The following is a 15,668-nucleotide window of genomic DNA, read 5'->3' as shown; positions in this document are numbered from 1 at the left end:
CAGCAAGAGTTCGATCAACGTCACCCTTCAGGTCGAGCGATTGCAGCTGGACACTCTACAATCCCCGAAAAAGCACTCTGCCATAAGCCCTCTTCCAAAATGGCCACTCACTCCTCTGAATCACCTTCCTGGCCACTCCCCTGCCCCACAGCCAATCATAGGCTTTATACACATGGACCAAACCACTTCGTCTAACTCACAGGGGGGTGTGGGGGAAGGAAGAAGAAAAAGGTCACAAACCGTAACACCTCCCCCCCTTAAAGAAGAAAACTTTACCCCAAGAAAAGTTTTTTACAAAGGCAGGATATACAGTGCAAGCATAAACTTAACCCAGCATAAACAGTGCAATTAACAAACAGCCATCTCTCCTTTGTGACACTTACAGGCATCATACCGAACGTGCAGGGGCATGAAAGAAAAATATCTTAAGCTCGAGATAGAGCATCTGCAATGACTATCTCGAGCCGAAATATGTACAATTTTCAAGGGGTACGGTTGTACTAAAAGCCCCCATCAGTTCCCTATCAGGTGCTTGGAGAGCAACGGTCTAATTCACGAGTCAATATCTTGATGCTTTATATGACCTACCAAGTGGCAGGCCGAGGTCGGCCTCACGCTCATAGTACCTTTTAAGCATATTAACATGGCACACCCGGCGGGGTTTCCATCTGTCATGGGTCCGCACCACGTAGTTCACCTCACAGCTTTTTTTCGACCAAGTAGGGACCACTAAACTTCACCAATAGTGGCTCCCCAGGCAGAGGTAGTGAAACTAGCACTTTGTGTCCAGACCTAAAATTACAAGCTGTCGTATTCAGGTCAAAACGGGCCTTCATTACTCGCTGAGATACTTTCAAATGTTCCTTGACATCATTGCAGGCAGTGGTAAGTGTTTCCTGGAAAGTACCTACGTAGACCCGAAGGTTAGGTTTCTCCGTCTCTTCGAGGAATCTTTCACTAATGGGGAAACACAAACCCTATTGCCAGCCAAATAATTTCCCAATAGTAAACTAATACCCTCTATGGGGAGAGTGGGGACTATTCCTACTATCATGGGTCCTGTGACCAAATTAGACTTCAAGTTCACCCTATGTAAGGGGACTGGGACATAACGACCTGCAATGCCCTGGATTAAGGCACTCGCTTTCCCCAAACTACTCAAAGTCAATGGCAAAACGTTAGACAACATCAATGACTGGGCGGCCCCAGTATCCCTCAGAATAACGACGGACTTGACTTTCCCGTCCCAAGACACTTGGCCCTTTGACACAAAGGGTTTATAATGGTCCTGTACGGGGCTCGTAAAGTCAGCAGTATCCTCAGCTTCAACTGAAAGGGCACAATCATGGTGATTGTCCACTTTGGTTCGAACCAATGCAATAGGTCTAGCGGAGCCTCCCTGCTTCTCCTCCCTTTGCAATTTCCAGCAATTCGACTTCAGATGTCCCCTCTGTTTACAGTAATAACACGTGGGGGCCGGTCCCCAGCGAGATGCCTGACTCGAACACTCAAACTGTCTACCCAGAGACAGCCGCATCAATGGACCCCTATGGTCTGTCCACTTCCCCTCTGACCGGTCCTCACTAACCCCCTTCTTGTTATCCCAGGTAGTACCATAATGAGGAAAACCAAGGCCTCTCTTATGTGTAAGTTCATAATCATCTGCACCAACAGCAGCTTTTTTCAACTCACCAACCTTATGATCCGTAAGGTGTGTCCTAATGTCCAAGGGGATACTGTTCCTAAACTCTTCCTTCAAGATAACCTCCCTTAGATTACCATATGTCCTATCCACTTGTAGAGAACGATACCACCGATCAAAACTCATTTCCTTCTCCCTTGCAAATTCAACAAATGTCTGCCCAGCCTGTCTTTTCAGGGTTCGGAACTTCTGCTGGTACGCTTCCGGAACTTGCTCATAGGCTGACAACACAGCCTTTTCAACAGCCTCATAATTCTCTGACTGATCCTCCGACAGAGCTGAATACACTTCCTGGGCTCTCCCTATGAACCCACTTTGTAGTAGCAGGGTCCAGTATTGTTTGGGCCACTGAAGACGTTTTGCTACCTTTTCAAAAGACAGGAAAAAAAAGTTTCCACCTCCTCCTCGTTAAACTTGAGAACAAGCCTAATGTTCCGAGCCACATCAAAGGAACGGGAGATCATTTTGACCCCCACCTGAATCGATGGAAACAGGTTGGGCCGGTCCCACCTGCATTTCTAATTTTCTTAACTCAAACTCTCGTTGTCGCTCTCCTTTTTTCTTTCAAACTCTTTGCTTTTCTTCCTTTTCTCTTTCAAACTCTTTGCTTTTCTGCCTTTTCTCTTTCAAACTCTTTCCTTTTCTCTTTCAAACTCTTTCCTTTTCTCTTTCAAACTCTTTGCCGTTCCTTGTCTTCTAACTTTAGTCCGAGCTGTCTTTCTTCTGATTCTATCCAGGCCAATTCCAAGGCTTCACTCCTCCATTTTACCCATGGTTCTAAACCCATGCGACTGACAATAGCCGAAACAATCTCCGCCTTTTTCATGCTAGATGTCCCACTAACCCCAAGATGATCAGCTACAGCTCGTAACTCTACCTTACGTAAGTTCTACATCTTGCACTGATAGCCCCTTCTCCAAAAATTCCTTCAACTCAAAATCTATCTCAGCCATGGTGTACGACTGCAGTGTAAGTACCAACACTGTAAACAAAAGTCAAATTATCTGCCAATGAGAAAACTTACAAATGCAGGAAAAAACCTAAATCCAACACAGGTGTCATATAATCCAGATCCCGGACGAGCCCCCAATTTGTTACGGCCTGAAGCACACAAAGCCAAGCCTTCAATCACACAGTCTTTATTTATGGATTATCACATGAAAATCTCTTCCTACACATAAAACAAAGAAGGGAGAAGAGAGGGAAAAACCCAAGTAGGCTGGTCCAAGAGTAGGCCGGTCCAAGAGTAGGCCGGTCCAAGAGTAGGCCGGTCCAAGAGTAGGCCCCAGGGCAGGCCCAATAGTAGGCCCCACAGCAGGCCCCAGGGCAGGCCCAGCACGAGAGGGTAGGAGTAGGCAAGTCCACGAGTAGGCCCCAAGGCAGGCCCCAGTGGTAATCAGCAAGAGTTCAATCAACATCACCCTTCAGGTAGCGAGATTGCAGCTGGCCACTCTAAAACCCCCGAAAAAGCACTCTGCCATAAGCCCTCTTCCAAAATGGCCACTCACTCCACTGCCCCACAGCCAATCATAGGCTTTATACACATGGACCAAACCACTTGGTCTAACTCACAGGGGGGTGTGGGGGAAGGAAGAAGAAAAAGGTCACAAACCGTAACACTTGCACGAAAAAGGTTTCTTGTAAAATATGTGTTAACATTAATAATGGGTAGCTTGGTCTGACTTCCAAAATTACTGTTTGTTGGTGTGGTTACAGTGTACGTGAAATTACAAATACAGTTTACATTCATTATTGTTACTCATTTAAATACAGGATGTTTTTCTTTCATTGTAAACTACTGAAAATAATTAAGGTGGGGGTATTGCCCTAGAACCCCAAACACCCCAAAACACCCCCCCCCCCTCCTCCCCCAAACTCCGCCAATGCCAAAAGACCCCAATCACCCAAAAGACCCTGAAGACCCAAAAGACCTCGAAGACCCAAAAGACCCGAAAACCCAAAAGACTCCAAAGACCCAAACACCCCCAAAGACCCAAAACACCCTTGAAGGCCCTCAGGCTCAAAAAGACCCTGAAGACCCAAACCACCCTGAATACCACGAATACCCTTGAATACACAGAGGAACCAAAAGACCCTTAAGACCCAAAAGCCCTTGAATACACCGAAGACCCCAAAAACCCAAAACACCAAAAGACCCAAAATACCCTTAGGATCCAAAATCCCAGAGGATCCAAAAGACCCCGAATACCCTTAGAATAGAATAGAATACCTTAATTAGAATCCTTAGATTAAATCCTTAGAATAGAATACCGAATACCCTTAAAAAGACACCTTAATACGAAGACACAAAACACCCTGAAGACCCTTAAAGACCCAGAGGAACAAAAGACCCTTAAGACCCAAAAGCCTCCGAAGACACCAAAGACCCTGAAGACCCTGAATATGCAAAAAATCCTGAAGACCCAAAAGACACCGAAATGGTCAAAGATGCAGATCCCTCTGAAACGACGTGTGGTGAGGCGCATGGAGCAAGTATGTATAATATTGCATGAACTGCTGTAGCTCAACAATATGTGGCCGACATCGAGTTTGAAATGAAAGTTTTCAAACATCAAATAGTTTGGGAAAGTTGTTAATAAATGGAGAATGTCTGTCAAAAGAGTGAAGAAAACTTAAACTTTGCGGTGTAACAAAATATTGAGGGAAAACCGTGGCTGGATTCCCCTAAACTGCGGGCAGTTTTACATATACCATTTATGTTACAGAAAATTTATTATTATTCAACGGTAAGAAAATATTTCCAATTTTTCATTTTTTCAAAATAGATTATTAACAAAATCCGATTATAGGTATTTTTTATATTGATTGTAAGACGTAGCTAATTGTATGACACTGCCATACTATTTCCGGTTGTTTGATTTCCGTGTCGTCGTCGGAGTTACGTCAACGTGCGACGTGCGTGTCCAAGTCCAACACTCCAAACTCAAGTTCACATGACTTTTGAAACTTATGGTGGCGGCGGTTAAGCTCCCTTCCACCAGGTAGTGTTTCTTACATGTTATACACAAACAAACCACCGTCCTCGAGTATACAATAAAACATACCACGTGTTGAACAGTTTGTACGTGCCACGGAACGAGGTTTACACCATTTGTTTTCAAAATCAAAGCTACCTGTGTCTTGATGTGGCTGAAAGTGTTTTTAAAAAAACATGCAATATAACTTGTATTCGGTCATTCGGTGTCTGCTGCATGTAATCTGTCTTGTCACGGCAGGAATGAATAATTAAAAAAGGAGAAAGAATTACAGGAGGAGCGACGCAGTGGAAAAAAGAAGAGAGGATGGAAGATTCAGGGGGTGATTTACACGAGGAAAAGAGGGACAAGACGAAAGAGAAAATGTCAGCAGATATGGGCAGTGACCTAAGAAGACGTCATGTGGGATCCATGTTAAGTGATGTCCCATCTAGCTCTGACTCGAGTGGAAGATCCAGCTCCAACCCCATTTCCACATCTGAACCTGAACACAGCAGCAGATGCCAGGAATCACAGCCCGGATCATACTGGCTCTGCCGCTTGGTCATCCTGCGCGCGCTTGCCTTTATATACTGTGAGTACAATATTCCACACAATTGGTTAAAAAGCCTAAAATTGTTACCTCCCACACCAGGTGTCTTCACCCCTGTCTGTCTGTCTGTCTGTCTGTCTGTCAGTTTGTGAACAGATCTCAAAAAGTTGTGTAAAGATTCGGACGGAATTTGATTGTGAGGTTGGGTATGTGATAAGGTCGAAATGGTTAGATTTTGGTGAAGATTCAAATCCGGATCTGATTCAGATAATTTTTAAGCGATTCTTCACCATTGAGAGAAAGGGAAAAAACCGATATGTAACATGATATTTCAAAAAAAGTTGCCGATGACTTATGACAAAACTTAGTGGACGAGTTGGTAAGGTGACAAGAACAAGCCGATTCGGTTTTGGTTCATGTCGGATCCAGATCTGACCTGTCAGTGCAATACAAACCATAAACTGTTCAGCCTGGAGGAGGTATGCTCACTACCGAGTGCCGTTCTGGTTTCATGAATGTTTTAATGGTGCATACCATACTGAAGACCAACATGAAGGGTGAAACTAATCATTGTGACATGATTTTCTCAGTAGTACTAGTACAGTGATGGATTTAATTTGTTCTTCCAGACTGATTTATCAAGATATTGCATTTGCATTGTTGTTGATGTTTTTGGACCAAAGTCTTGGTTTTATGTATCGATTTAGGTGACATTTGATGATGTCATCAATATAAATATTATACTGACATGGAGGTTGATACGAAATGACAATGAACTCTATAATGTCCATCCCATTGTTAATAACCATAATACTGTATTTACATTCTTTATCACGAAAGAAACCACACTTAGGACAAAAGCATGAACCACTTTTAGAGGCCATTTCCCCCGCAGAGCAGGGGTTGGCCTTTTATGGGCACCGTGGTCCCCTTTTTGAAGGAATGTTTTACGGCCGGATGCCCTTCCTGCCACCAACCCTGTTAGTCGCCTCTTGCGACAGACACTAAATACCAGTGAACTGGTACTCAATTTGCCCTCCTCAGAAGGATGACAGGCTGAGTCAATCCCCCTGGGCCTGGCGTTAATTCAGCGATCGACCGGGATTCGAACCCAGGGTCCTAGGATCCCAAGCCTGCACCCTAACCGCTAAGCCAACACTAGGCTTTTTTAGGACATAAGCATGAATAAGCTTTTAAAAAGGGAATGGATAAACTGATGACCACCGATGACACCAAGTTGGGGATGTGCAGAGATCTGAAAAGCCAGGTGGATGGATGAGACCATAGAGTAAAGCCTGGCAATCTTTAATAAGTGAAAAAGAGAAGGTGCTGTCTTGGAATCTTAACAAATAATTTAATCAGTGTACAGGATTTTACTTTTTGCGGAATCCAGGGGCAAAATAATTGGCCAAAAAGGAGAATTTGGGATCGTTGGCCTATAATGGAGCAGGCATCTGCCATTTATCTTCATACGAATGCATTGGTTGGCACGTTCTAAGGCTTTGCAAGTCAGTCATTCCACATTCCAAGTGCTTGATGATCTCATCTTGTTGTTTCCCTTGGTAAATCTTTCTCTATGTTGCATCAACTCTTATTTGTGCAGCTTAGTCTTTCCTTGTTACCCCGTGCATGAAGTGCAAAGCTGGGTTAAACAATTGGTCCACTCTATCTGTCTGTCTATCTACAGACGTGAGTCGCTGATTGAGGAACCACATAATTTCATTGGATGTTATATTTTGAACATGAGTTGGAACACGAACCTGCAGTTTAGCAATACTTTGGCTCTGAATTTGGCAAATTGTTTGGGATCTGGACTCTGTGTCCTTTCCTTCTGACAAGGTGGAAAAGTTTCTGTCAACCCTCGACTTTGATTCTGCAACTGGTCCTGACGGCATCAGCCCACGGGTCCTAAAATCATGTTCTTCCGCTCTTTCACTCCCTCTTTCTGTTCACTTCACCCTCTCTTTTGCTCAAGGTCATCTGCCATCTGCTTGGAAATCAGCCAACATCACCACTTTGCACAAAAAAGGTGCAAAAACAGATCCTAGCAACTACAGACCAATCAGCCTTCTCCCAATTATCAGCAAAGTCATGGAATCCATCATTGCTTCAGATATGAAATCTTTCCTCTTCTCCAATGGCTTGATCTCTGATCATCAATTTGGTTTCAGACCTGGTCACTCTACTCTGGACATGCTGCTTCTGCTTTCTCAACAATGGATGGAGGTCCTCAACGCCAAACAGGAAATTAGAGCTGTCTCCCTTGACATTTCACGTGCCTTCGATACGGTCTGGCACCCTGCTCTGCTCACCAAACTCTCCTCCTTTGGTATCCATGGAAATCTCCACGCATGGCTGGCGGACTTCCTCTCTGGTTGTAGTCAACGTGTGGCCCTAAATGGGTTTCTCTCATCTCCTCTTCCTGTTCAGGCTGGAGTTCCCCAAGGTAGTGTTCTGGGCCCTGTGCTTTTTCTGGTCTTCATCAATGTTCTCTCTGACTCTCTTGAAAATCCTCTCCATCTCTTTGCTGACGACTCTACTCTCTGTCGCTCCATTCCTCACCCCTCAGATCGGCAGTCTCCAGCCTCCTCACTCTCTGCAGACCTGGACAAAATCACAGACTGGGCAAACAAATGGAACATGTCTTTCAATCCTGATAAATCTCACACTCTTACGATGTCTCTCCGAAAAGACCGACTGGACAACCCTCCCATCCACTTTCTGAATAATCCTCTCCAAGATGTTCTGTCACTCAAGCTTTTGGGTCTCACTTTTTGCCATGATCTTTCCTGGGAAAACCACATTTCAAATCTGGCCTCCAAAGCCAGTCGCCGACTGGGCATCCTCTGTCGTGCGAAGTCCTTCCTTGGCACACCTGAGCTCCTCACCACATACAAGGCTTTCATCCGCAGCTCTATGGAATACTGCTCTCCCCTCTGGTCTGGTGCTCCTGCCTCACACCTAGCTCGTCTTCACGCTGTTGAAACCAAAGCGTTCAGAATCATTGGAATCTCCTGCGATGATGCTAACTCCAAGGGCCTTTCACTCACTCACCGCAGGCAGGTTGGTGGTCTTTCCGTCTTCTACCGACTCCTCTCTGGCCTTGCCCCCCCAGCTCTCTCTGGGCTCTGTCCCCCAAATATTACTACAGGTCGCACAAGATCTGCCTGCAACCCTCTTATGGTTAAACTGCCAAAATCAAGACTTTCTGCTCACCTTCACTCCTTCATTCCTCTTTTCTCCCGCCTCTGGAACAAACTCCCTCACTCTCTTCAATCCCACTCCACCCTCCAGGTCTTTAAAACACCTGTTCACCACCATCTCTTTTCCTCCCCCATCCAAAACCTTGATCTATTCTACCCCCGCTAATTTCGGTCCCCTTGTGTTTTATACCTCTCCCCCCCTCCCCCTTCCCACGCCTCCTCCCCCCCCCCCCCTCCCCCTTCCCACGCCTCCTCCCCCCAAGCCCTCTCCCTCCCACACTTCTCCCTGCTCTCAAATGTTGTGGTTGTATGCTTCCCCTTCTCTCCCCATCTTGTCTTCCGCTCCCTCTTTTTGTATATTTTGTTTGTCTGGTTGATTTGTTTGTGAAATAAATGTTAGCTCTTCCACGAGCCTCGATTCAGTATACAAAAAAAAAAAAAAAAAAAATCTCTTCCCGAGCATGCATGTGCACAGAGGAGGAAGGTAATTTTTTTAAATCTGCCTGCCTGTCTCGTAGTTGAACAAAATTGAAAGTCATTCCAAACAGGAAACTTACTGTTTTTAGGAATATCTTAAAGGACACAAACAAGACTCGAAGAACTAATGTAGCATGTTAAATAAGGTGGTGCAAAAGACGGTGCATTGAAGGGTTTTTTTTTCTACAGGCTTTAAAACCTTCATTTTATTCCAATATGGGATCCACTTTCAAAATGACATAAACCACCCCAGAATGCTTGGTGTGCATGCAGAGAAACTCATAGCAACTCGATGGTATTTATAAAATACTTACCCTGCATGGTCAAATTGGAGCAAACCAACTCTTCTTTTTTTTGAATGTTTTTTTGGTTTGATCCAATATGGCTGCCAGACCACGTGAGCGATTACATCATAAATTTATATTCTCTAATATAATTGTTGCATCGATCACACTCAATAAATTTCAAACTGATCAGACTAAGCATTGTACCTGTTGAATTATGACGTCATAATTACATCACCAATGATGTCATCATTAACAACACTTATTCCACATGCTGAGTTCTTTACAAAGAGCCGTTTAAATTTTTTCCATGTATCGGTTTAGGAGATATAGAGGAGGTGCAACATTTTTCTGTTTTTCCAAGATGGTGCCTGTACCACGTCACCTGTGACGTCATAATTATCATTAAAATATTCTACAGGAGGAGGCGCTCCTATGGTGAAAATTTTGTGTCAATCGGACCAAAAATTGCAGAGGAAAAAAAATTAATACTAATCAGATGAAGTGTTATACTTGTCGAGTTATGACGTCATAATGAAGGTACCAATGACATCATCAACATATCTTATTCCCCATGGGGAGTACTTCATAATGAGCCTTGTTTCAACTTTTTCCATTGAGCAGTTTGGGAGATACAGAGGTGTAACGTTTTGCCAAGATGGCGTCCATACCACGTGACCTATGACGTCATAATTATGAGTAAAAAAATTGTACAGGCGGAGGCGCTCCTATGGTAAAATTTTCTGTCAATTGGACCAATGCTTGCCGAGAAAATGCATTTTTAAAATGCAGACATGCCACTCGTACGCACGTACGCCACTCATACGCAAGTACACCACATGTACGCACGTACGCAACCGAATACCTAGCCCTGCTTTTCGCCTCGCGAGCGCAGGATAGGGAGGTTCATTGGGGCGGCCGAACGTATATCGCACGTAGGCACATAAGGATTGTAACATAAAATGGCTCACTCAGCTTCTAAAATAAGCTGACGATATTTTGTAATGCACCTGCGAGAAAGGGGTGTGTGTCACTGCACAGCAATATAGTTAGAGAACCTTCTGAACTCTCCCAAAAAGCTGATAGTTTGCAGCTGCTTTGCAAACTCCCAGGGACCTCGACCAGTACACGGCCTGAAGTTTCGTAGATGGGCACATTCTTCCTAAACCTTCGACCATTGCTACCAGTGAGTGGATTTTAATCTTTGTGGGGTTTCCTCATGTGTACCAGGCAGGCTTGATGATTTATTTAATGGGCGTCTCAATTTGAAAGCCATTGCTGTCATGACCAACATTTGGGCAGATTTCCCTGAGGGAGATACCATATCAGGTTTAGTTACTTCTTCACACCGATGGGAAGGTTATATCTGGGTCTTGTCAATGCACAGGATAAGTTTAAAATGAAATTATTTACTATTAATCATGTTTGGGCAGAGACAAAATGGAGAAGATTGTCATGGGGACTGCAAGGCTAACCCCCGCTCTAGCAGGGAAAATGGCCTTAAAATGCATGTTGTTGTTGTTGTTGTTGTATGTTTGGGCAGAGGGGAGCAGATGGGAGTGGGAGTTGTATGAGCTGTGAGGGATGTTATAGTTATAAATATATCTTTTTGTTTGCTTCCGGGGCCTCAAAAGAAATGATACTAGATTTTTGCATCTATTGGTAAAAGGAGATGTGTGTGTGTGTGTGTGTGTGTGTGTGTATGTGTGTGTGTGTGTGTGTGTGTGTGTGTGTGTGTGTGTGTGTGTGTGTGTGTGTGTGTGTGTTATCTACTGCCGCCACTTCCTTGTACTAACAGGAAATGGTATGAACTTGACCCCCTCTCATCCACTGATATTTCTAGTACTATTCCTATTTCTAAGTCCAATTTGCATTTAGTAACAGAACAATTATGGTTAACCATCTTGAAATTGCCACTCTTTTGTCTAAATGATGAAAATTATGTTAAAAAGACAATTTAAATTACAGATTTAGTGCTAGCAACGGCAGGTTCAAAGTGCCCGAGCCAACAAAACTGAGTCACTGTAAGCACACACACACACACACACACACACACACACACACACACACACACACACACACACACACACACACACACACACACACATGGAGGTGGATACTTTGACACCCAATAGATCTCCGTTCCATCTCCTGAGGCCCACCCATGTGTGGGGATAGCAGTCAAAAACAATTTACATGCACACACACACACACACACACACACACACACACACACACACACACACCTTCTGAAACCTGCATTTTGAGATAACGACCAATGACACACACACACACACACACACACACACACACACACACACACACACACACACACATCTCGTTTTTTCATTTCTGTTCCTCACAATTCTATCCCTCTCTTTCATTCACAGACATACACACACACACACACACACACACACACACACACACACACACACACACACACACACTTAATTAATTGTAAAGTATCGGTTGTTCCTAAACTTAAATAATTTAAAAGATTGTTGTCAATGATGTTAATTTTACAACATCCCATATTCAACTTTATTTAAATTGTAAACCTCAAACATAGTTTCTCCACCTAAAGCAAGAACCTTAACCTGTAAGCAATTGACTAGTTTCCCGACTGCATGGATCATCAGCTGGGCACCGTTCTTCCTCGAGGTTTCGATCCTTTCAGCCCAGGACCTCTCCAAACGGCGGATCCACAACCTCGATCATGGATCCACATCAATTGATGGTAAATCAGTGGATCCACAACCTCAGTTGCGTCCAGGCAGTCAGTCAACCCATCAATGCAACATCACTTATTCCAACTTTACTTGCAATAGGATTTAATGTGTTATCATATATTTATAACTTTCCTTACACACTCTATAATATGATAATATCATTAAATCATTCACATCTTACCCTTAAACACATCAATCGACCAAACAGCATGACCACACCACCTACCTTTCTATCAAACTCTATTTCGAATGTTCAAACTGTCATTTATAACGGTTTTTGGCATGCTGCCGTATCCTAGCAACCACTGATTCCTAGCAACATTGATTTGTAGTATATTTAATTATTATATTGTACTGTATTTACATAAAGATCTCATGAATAATATTTTTACTATTCGTATTGTATTTCACTAATTCGATTTGGTGTCGTTTTGTGATTTTAAAGAAAACTTGTTTTAATCTACCAACTGTAGCCCCCTGCGCTAACATACGTCTGACTAGTTGTTGTAATTTATTGACCATTTCCGAGCTGTGTGTGGTTGCTCTCACAGTCCTAATTATTTCACCTGCAACCGTACCATGAAATAGCTTTTTGGGAATGTTGCTGTCTAAGAAAGGCATTCGGACAATGTGGAATGGAAATGCATCTCGTTTATCAAATAATTTGGTGTGAAATTTATTATTATGGATGTCAATTTGTAATTCTAAAAAGGAAACTGAAGTGGAAGTTTGGTTTTCCTTTTTTAATTCAAGTTCTTTTGGATATATATCATCATGAAGCTGCTCAAATATAAATCCATCATTAATTGCCAACAAATCATCAACGAACCTGAAGATGTTTCGGCATCTTCGTACAGTTGTTAATTTATTCCTGCACATGTTCTGGACCCAATCAAACTCGTACATGTGCAGAAACAAATTTGCAAAGAAAGGGGCCGGATCTGAACCCGTAGGTGTGCCCACTTTCTGCTGGAGTATCTTGTTGCCAAATGTAAAGAAACTGTTGTTTAGCAGAAATCGAATACTTTCTTTGAGTTTACTTTTTGAAAAACTGCATGAATATTGATTATCCTTTACAGACCAGTGTGCTCTGTTTTGATATACATTAATGTATACTTTATTACCTCCTGCAAATGCTTTATCTATTGCTCTGTCCAATGCGGTTACCAGCTTGTCATGTGGAATGTTTGTGTACAATGTGGAAAAATCAAAAGTTGAAAGACATTTCGCCTTACCCTTGTTATTAATGTTGTGGACACTGTCGATTACCGGTTTGGAATTGTCAATGATCCAGAATTTCTTAATACCAGAATAAAACTTCACTTTTTCATGGGAGTTTTTAAAGCGTTTAGAGATTAGTTTCATTGCCGCTGTTATACTGCCCGACAAAGGTTTCAAACTACATTCTCTACTTGCGATGATGAACCTCATCTTACAAGGGTGTTTGTGCATTTTTGGGATCCAGTAAATGAATGGTAATTTATGGTGTTTATCTGGAACTAACAGTCTTCTCACCGTTGAGTGATTTGTATGGTGTTGTATCAAGTCTGTTTTGTCCTCGTTACTTATTTTGTAGGTCTTTGAAATTCCCGTGTCTAAGCCCAATTCTTCCAAAAGTGTTTGAATGTAGAATGTTTTACATACAAATGCAATATTATTATTTGCTTTGTCAATTGGAACAATAACATATTGTGTTTGAAGCTGCCTTAAGCAATCACGTGTCTCTGGATTGTTTAAAATTGCCTTCGGATTATTGATTCAAACACACACACACACACACACACACACACACACACACACACACACACACACACACGCACGCACACACATACACGTACGTTGTAATAGTCTCGCATTCCAAAAAAGTAAGTCTCGCTTGTAATATTTTTATTACAACATTGTTATTTTTTAAATTTACGTTGGCCCTTTGGATATTTTCAGAAATAAGATCAAAACAGATTTTTTTCGTCTGCATGTGACATCAGTTGTTTTGATTTAAAAAAAACTAATGTGAAGTTTTCTGTACTTTGTTTTTTTTCATTTCCCTATTCTAAGCCAGGTGTTGCCTTCTTGGTGGCTTTGCAGCAGAATAAGGCTCTTTTGGGTCAGAATGGTCTTCTGCCAGCTAACCAGTACCTTCAACGTGTGCGGGACTATGTTGGTGATGGTGTTGGTTGGGCGACATTACGATACTCCCCAACATTGCTGTGGTTTTTCGACTACGAACATTCCATCAACTGGAGCCTCGATTTTATTGCCGTTCTAGGTCTGAGGTTGTTATTCACAGCTCATGTGGAGTGTTCTTAATCTGTGAAACTGTTTTCAGTAAGATCAATGGTGCTTCTATAACTTATCCATATAAGGAGGATGCTAACATAAGGCTTCTTGACAACTTACTTACCTTGTTATGAATTCATGGCAACTTACTTCCCAGATTACTTGATATTCAACAAAATCGTCATAAAAGCAACATTCATGTATGTTAGTTAGGCTCTGTATTTCTTCTCATGCCAAGTTTATCCAAAAAGGTGTTATTATCATTATCCATTTTGGTTTTATTGGCATTGCAAAAAAATTGATTTTTAGGTCATCTCATCTCGATTCTCAAAGCGATAACTTGTAAAATGGGGCTTGATGTCTGGATATCTGTCAGTCCGTTCGTCCGTTAACTTTTTGCTATTTTTAATACCCCTCCCTTATAGCCTGGCCTTATAACCTGTTCTGAAACTTGACAAATGAATACAGGACAGTAGGCTGCACAATCGCGCAGGCTTCAATTTTTGGGGATTTCGGATAATGAGGGCCCCCAGGGGGGTTACCCTCTTAACTTTGGATCTGTACTCGTCCCTTATATACCCTGCGATTGCTCTGACTCTGAGACTCTATACAGCCCTCTACTCGATGGCCCGCAGGATCGCTGCGTCTTAGATTTTTCGATTTGGTAAAGCTGAAATCACCAATCAGGGTAGCTCCAAGGGGGCCCCCTCAAATTAGCGGAGGTCTGAACTACAACCTCAAGAGATGAGTCAGTCATTTGGGGCAATTTTATGTAATATTTTAGAAAAGAAAGATATTTACGCTTTCCAGTAGAACCTCTTTTTTCCGGACATCCAAATAACAGAAGATTCGTTTTCTGGGGGAAAAAAATCATGTCCAAAAATAAATTAAAACGGTGGAATTTTCCTGGTGGTTTTGGACTAAAAATTTTTTTTTCACTTAGCCGAGTTTTGAGGCAGGCCTGTGACAACATCATGAGTTGCTCTCCTAAAAGCCAAACATGTTTGCTGAATACTTTAAGTTTATTCATTCAAAATTGCTTTTGAACATGTTAACATGAGGTCTCAGACACAGAAAATTATTTAGTGAAAACCCCTATGAATGAAGTAAGCAGAGACATAAATACAGTACACTAGTACAGTAACCCAAATGTAAAAGGGAGCCCTAAATTTTCCCATCTTCTGAACTTGAAAATTCCAGCTTCCAGTCCAATCCTGCTCAGCTTTTAACATCTGTTCTCACATATGCAGATCATTCTCATGGCTGCATATGATGAATCCAAATATACAGAATGAAAGGGGGTGTGGTTAAACTCCCAAAGTGGGATTATATAATCAGCATGCACATAATTCTCAAATTTTTTGGAATACAAAGTCGAGGCTCGTGTAAGAGCAGATATGTGATACCTCTCTGTTTTTTTTTTTTTTTAGCTCACCTTGACTTTAGTCCGGTGAGCTTATGCGAT

The 15,668-nt window shown here is 42.5% G+C and overlaps 1 protein-coding gene across 5 annotated transcripts in view; it reads left to right on the top strand.

The window, feature by feature from the left end:
• The first annotated feature begins 4,547 nt into the window (after positions 1–4,547).
• The window catches only part of LMF1 (lipase maturation factor 1), a 52,089-nt gene continuing 40,968 nt past the window's right edge, over positions 4,548–15,668 (top strand). Inside the window, exons 1-3 of one of the 5 annotated variants that reach the window (XM_068129052.2) lie at positions 4,548–4,704; positions 4,939–5,272; positions 13,986–14,192. In XM_068129052.2, coding sequence (XP_067985153.2) covers positions 5,005–5,272; positions 13,986–14,192 — 475 coding nt within the window. In that variant the 5' untranslated portion in view covers positions 4,548–4,704; positions 4,939–5,004. Of the gene's footprint in view, positions 4,705–4,938; positions 5,273–13,985; positions 14,200–15,668 lie in introns of those variants that run through there. The other 4 variants (XM_078785424.1, XM_078785420.1, XM_068129059.2 and 1 more) reach the window with 4 other exon arrangements.

Source organism: Myxine glutinosa, chromosome 1 (assembly GCF_964187855.1).
Source record: "Myxine glutinosa chromosome 1, kmMyxGlut1.1, whole genome shotgun sequence".
Classification (NCBI taxonomy): domain Eukaryota; kingdom Metazoa; phylum Chordata; class Myxini; order Myxiniformes; family Myxinidae; genus Myxine; species Myxine glutinosa.
Note: the sequence above shows the minus strand (reverse complement) of the source record. Positions and strands in the feature narration are given on the sequence as shown.